At 40.4% G+C, this 6250-nt stretch overlaps 1 protein-coding gene across 1 annotated transcript in view; it reads left to right on the top strand.

Annotated features, from left to right (window-relative positions):
- The window catches only part of ZNF536 (zinc finger protein 536), a gene marked incomplete at both ends in the record, with an annotated part of 267928 nt that extends 261895 nt beyond the window's left edge, over positions 1-6033 (top strand). The window contains one exon of the mRNA XM_080704161.1: positions 5789-6033. Within this exon, the coding sequence (XP_080560287.1) occupies positions 5789-6033 (245 nt within the window). The remainder of the gene's footprint in view (positions 1-5788) is intronic.
- Between the last annotated feature and the right edge of the window lie 217 nt (positions 6034-6250).

A 6250-nucleotide genomic window follows, 5' to 3' on the forward strand; every position in this document is an offset into this window, starting at 1 on the left:
CCTAGGGAACCACTAACTCCATCAATAGTCTGTCAAGACGATGTAGGCAGCAGGGCTGATCATTTGTATCATTAAAATGGGATGAATGAAAATTTGCAGGCCACTGAGGGGCTGTTCTGTCACCCCAAGGGCTGCCAGGGCTCCTCCCCTGGCGACATGTTTGCATGTAGAAAGCTGATTTCCTCTAAGTCCATGGCCACCTGAGGGGAAGGTCAGCAAGCTCCCAGCAGAGCTGCAAGGCTGTCTCTAGCTTTTTTGGCCAAGACCATTGGAAACACAGTTGGAAAGTTCAGTGAAGATCTCAGTGCTGGTTTTTTTCTGAAGCCCTTGCTTACATTCTCTGACCAAAAGCCAACAGACCTCAACCTCATTGTCTTGGTGCCAAGATCAGGGGCTTTACTTGCACAGATGGGATAGAAAAGTCTGAAACTTTTCATCCCAATTTAGCTGGACTCAGAAATGTGTCAAATTTTCAGAAATGCTTTGCATAATAACAGCTTTCTGTTTGAGAATCAAGGTTCCCATCACCAAAGGATTAGCCTTTCATGTAAATTTGATTCTTTGGGAGGACATAATGTCTTTCTCCTGGATACCCTGTTTCTTTATAGCACTTGATTTCATACCAGTCTTGTGGGAATTTCTAACCGATTCAGAGGATGTGTGTGTGTGTGTGTGTGTGTGTGTGTGTGTGTATGTAAATAATGTACATATAACCAAAATTTATTATAATAATATACATAAAGTAACTCATCAACTATATGTTTATATATGTGAAATATAAATAACAAAATGTATTATAATTATATATAAAGTAATGGCACTATTCACGTGTGTGTATGTATGTGTGTGTGTGTTATCCTATGAAAACACATTATAATCATAATCCATGTAAGGATTTTGGAGAATTAAAGGATATAATCACTTTATTTATTTATTTATTTATTTATTTATTTATTTATTTTGGTGGTACTGGGGATGGAACCCAGGGGTCTTCTACCTCCGGGCTACACTCTCAGACCTGTTTTATATTTTATTTGGAAATAGGGTCTCTTAAGCCAGCTGAGGCTGGCTTCAAACCTGCACGATCCTCCTGTTTCAGCCTCCCAAGCGTGGGGATTACAAGTGTGCGGCACCTCTCCCAGCATAAGTACTTTATTTTAAAAATTTATTTATTTTATTATGCGTTGTAGTCATACATCTTAATGGGGTACAAAATGGTAGAGGTATACATGCACACATCACTCATTTAGCCCTTTCCTACTTCCTCCCCTGTCCCTTTTTTTAAAAAAATACTTTTTGTGCTTTTATTAGTGCATGATAGTCTCACATTATAATGTAAATCATGTTGACAATGACATACATGCACAGCTCTCGGTGCCCCACTCCCCATTTCCCTCCCTCCCAATCGGGAGTACCCACATTGACATTGGTATATTCACATGCATACACATAGTCTATGGTAGTATGAACCTAAGTCTTCCTCCACTCCTGGATCCCCTGAGGTTTCTCCAGTGGAATTCTACTCAGCAGTAACAAAAAATAAAATTACAGCATTTGCAAGAAGATGGAATGGAAGGACCTAGAGAACAATATGTTAAGTGAGATCAGCCAATCACAGAGTGAAGGGTCATAGGTTTTTATTAATATATGCAGGATAGGGAGTAATTGGGATATAAATAATTTAGATCAATCAGAAGTTTGTTTTCAAGTCAAACCTTCCAAGTTTACTGTATCTGAACTTTCTTATCTCATCTGTACAATGGGGCTGAATACCCCTTGGAAAAATGGCCATAAAGCTCTGTAGAAATAAATGTGAAGAACTGCAGAATGAAGGCCTTGGGGTCTTTGGATACTACCATTATTATCTACGAAGTTTCTAGTTACAAGGCATATTGCAAGATCAGAATTTATTATAATTTCAGTATTGTGTAGACTTCCTTCTATAAATGTATACACACATAACTTTAGATGCATTTATAAATAGATTGCCATCTCACCAAAGTTAAAAAGAAAACCAATTCAATAATGGTTTGACCACTGAAGTATCCAAATCTGCCAGAATTACTGGACGTCATCTTTGACTCTACCAAGAAATAGAAATTCAGAATATAGCCATAGGACAAAATTGTGATTAATATTTTAAAATTGATTGGTGGAAAAATGTACTAAGTGCTTTCATATCAAGTTGGCCAACACAAAAAGGCTCTCATTGCAAATAAAGGTGATAGCTGAAAATTTCATTTAGTGTGCCAAGACTCAAGTTGCATGGGGTGGTACAGTTTGCAGAGAAGTTAGCCTCCAAAGATTGTAGAATAAGATTCTTAGGTAACATTATTATTCAGCAATGATAATAGAAACTATGATAAACAGCTTTGGCTGATTAACAAAAACAGTTGAAGAAAGGAAGGACCCATATGATCTTAGTGAGCTGAAATAGATTTATAAAAAATATCATGGTTTGATCATTGTCCTTCATAGGTCTGCTGTTGCTTTTGGCTTATGGTAGCAAGGGCTTGGGTTTTGTTTTAATTTTTTTTTTTGCTGACTTATTATTTGGAATTCCAAATAACTGACAAATTTACTGACCTATTATTTGGAATTCCAAGTTAACTCCAAAGACTTGTCATATTATCATGATACTCTCAATAAGTTACTGCCACATAGTAAATAATTGACGATAGAGCTCCAGTTTAATCTGAGTCACAGTATTTAGGACAATGGTCATCCCTCAGCAGCAAGCTGCCACAGACCGAGCTGCCTGTGGTGAGAATGGTTGAGTCTTGGGGGCTCAATGCTATCTCTTAGCTGAAACTCACAGGTGCCCAGCTAAGTCCTGACTTAGACTCTCCATTACAGTATGGAGAATGGACATGGCTTTCCCTATCCCGGACCAGCTACTGGCATCTGTCTTAGTCTGTTTTTCATTGCTGCTTACTCTTTGTAGAACAACTTCCTCTCTCGGGAACTAACTGAGGTCCCTGAGAACTGAGAACAGTACCCCCAGTGGCCTAAACACCTTCCACCAGGCCCCACCACTTAGAAGTTCAACCACTTCTCAACAGCACCACATTGGGGACTCAGATTTTGATACATGGACCTCTGGGGAGTACACTTAAGTCATATGCAAACCATAGCAGTAGCCAAATTCCACCCACAGTCTATATACTAATCCCAAGTGATGCAATACTAGATTTATTTACATTTTTTGCACAATCCTAACTCTATTTTAGACATATGAGTCTCAGTTATCCTCTTCAACCAACCCAGGGCCTTCTCTGTTTCCATGGGACAAATGACCACACCTTTAGGGTAGAGCAAAGTAGCACGAAGGCAGACGGAGAGTCATGCCGTCCAGTCTTTGTCTTTCTTGGCAACCATGGCACAGGCCCTGACTGCTGATTATCAGTGTTCTGATAATCAGGATGTCAGGAAGGGCCAAAGGCAAGTACATTTCTCTTGTGTTTCATTTTGTTCTTAACTCCAAAATCCCAAAGTTTGCACACTGGTAAAATCAATCAAATCGAGCTTGTATTGGGTGCAATGGTAGAAACAAAAGAAGCGAAACTCTGACCCAAGTTTACAGTTCCTGTGAACAAAAGCAAAGTGACACGATAAGATAAGGAATAGCACAGGCCTGTTCCCTCTGCCAGGCACTGGGCTTGGCATCAGTAGCATTGCACTTGGCTCCTGCCTCAGGAATGCATATCTAAGGCCCAATACATACACAAGAGCCAACAAAGCTGGTACCCCACTGAGTAGAGCCTCAGAAGAGGAAATGGATTGAGCCTGCGGAGAATGGAGATGCCTTTCAGGAAGAGAGTGTCCCAGGCACTTCAGGGAGACCCTGCAGAATGAAGCCTATTTGCAAAGATCATCTAAATTTGGTTTGGTTTGAGAACGGGGATTGCTCTAGAGGAGACTGGAAAGATGGTGGGGCTGTACCATGCAAGTCCTGATTGTTCCTTAGGGGTAGGTGGCCATTAAGGATCTGGGGCAAGGAAATTAGAGGCTGAGCTTTCCTTCTTAAGTGCTGACTCTGCCAGTCCTGGAGAGAATGGACTGGAAGTGGGAAAACAGGAAGCTTGATGAACTTTCTCCAGACAGCCATGCTCAGGCAAGAGCTGATACACATTACACCCAGCTCTGAAGAGAGGATTAAAAAGGAGAATGGATCAGTCTCAGAGACCAGTGGTTAAGAGGGAAGGAGAGAGTGAATTCCTAAAGCCCACTAAGAAGCAAGAGTGCGATATGGTGGGAAGTTGAGCTTCAGCAACGACATTTGGTGGCTTCTAGATTCTTAGGAACAAGGGTGTTTTGCTAACTGAGACAGGACTTGTGCTATGTCTCTTCTAGAAAATCTGCTGACTATGCTATTGAATGTTTTCTGAGGTGAATGACTGGGCCCATTTATTGACTTTTTAAAAACTTTTTGATGATGAAGCATAGCCCTGGGTCTTGATCTCTCTGGGTGCTGAGGAAGACAACACTCATGAGTTTCCAAGACTGGGGCACCCACAACTTCCCAGCCTCCAGCAGAATGCAATTGCCTCATTACAGCTTCCCGGACAAGATACTTTTTCTGGGTTTCTTGTGATGGCAGGATGTATAATTGTCTTCTGTGTATAGGAAAGAGAGACCAAAAATGGAGGTTTAGGTGTATTTTTAAAAGAATCCCTCTTCCATTCTAATTAGACCCTTTTTAGAAAAGTGCCATTTCAGGGGTTACTATTCAAAATATAACTTCTTTAAAACTCATACTGACCTGGATCATCTGGTCAGCCTGATCCCTGACCAGATTCCTTCTGTTCTCTCTCCTGAAACTCCAGCTTCAAAAACTTCTCCAGCTCAGCTATGTCAACCCTGCCTCAGCATCCCTCTTTTATCCCACCCTCCAAACATACTCTCTGGTCATGCTTGATTTTCTCATCAATAAAGAGTTTTTTAGGGAGAATAAAAAAGTGAACTGGCTTTGTGCTGAACTGGAATCAGATTTCCAGAAGGAGGGATTTATGGTTTTGTGTTAGAGCTAGATTCAGCTACGTATAGTTTGTAGATTAAGTCCACCTGTGGTCTGTTTTTTGTACAGAGGATAAGCTGAGAATGGTTTTTAATTTTTTAAGTAGAAAAAAAGTAAATCCCAAATGAGAATATTTTATTACACCTTCAAATGATATGAAATTAAAAGCTCATTGTCCATAAGTTTTAAATTCCATCAATAAAATGTGGGCAATCTGTTTACTTTCTTGTTCTATAAGTACTTATACAATATATTTGATTTCATCTCTTGGCTTAAACTGTTTATTATCTAACCGTTTATAGAAAAAAATCCGGCTGTTGGGCTTTTCTCTTCTATCTCTGGGAAAATCTGGATTTAAAATTTTGGTTACAATGGAAAGAGTTGCTTTGGTGCTAGGATTTGAACCCAGAGGCATTTTCACCTTCAAGCTAAATCTCTACCTTTTTCTTTTTAATTTTGAAACAAAATCTTGCCAAGTTGTTGATGGTCTCACTGAGTTGCTGTGGCTGGCCTTGAAACTGAGATCTTCCTGTGTCAGACTCCCAAGTAGTGGGATTATAGGCATGGGCTACCATGCCCAACTTAGAATGATCTTTCAAATCCTAGTTTATGTGCATAATACACTGGAAGCTTTTCTAACATTTATTATTTGTTTTTCAAAAATCATTAAGAATACGAGAAATGGTAATGGTGCTAATGTGATGGTCCTCGGAGCACTGAGGCGTGGAGGATGTGTGCACAGAGCTGACTGGCTGCTTTCTCTCCCCTTAGGTCACAGGCCTTTCCAGTGTCGCTACTGTCCCTACAGTGCCTCTCAGAAGGGGAACCTGAAGACCCACGTCCTCTGTGTCCATCGCATGCCTTTTGACAACAGCCAGTATCCCGATCGCAGGTTCAAGCGCTCCAGAGTTGACTCGGAGGCTTCTGGAAATTTTGAAGAGCTCACAGCTGTCAAGGCAGGGAGCGCAGTGGAGCTAACGGAGGAGGGTGGCAAGGGCCCAGAGGAGAGCAACTGAGCAGACCCACTGTAGATTGCAATATTATTTTACACAGTTTTAAGATGAGAAATCTCGTAAAAGAGTTTGCTGACTTCATTCCAAGGGGAAAAATCATATACACCCCCAGTGTATAGAACATTTAAAAAATTAAAAGATATCTATCTATATATATATATATATATTAAAAAAAAATCCCCAGCCCTTGAATATGGCTGCTAAACTGTTACCCGGCAAC

The sequence above is a fragment of the Muscardinus avellanarius genome, assembly GCF_963383645.1.
Source record: "Muscardinus avellanarius genome assembly, chromosome: 10".
NCBI classification, from domain to species: Eukaryota; Metazoa; Chordata; class Mammalia; order Rodentia; family Gliridae; genus Muscardinus; species Muscardinus avellanarius.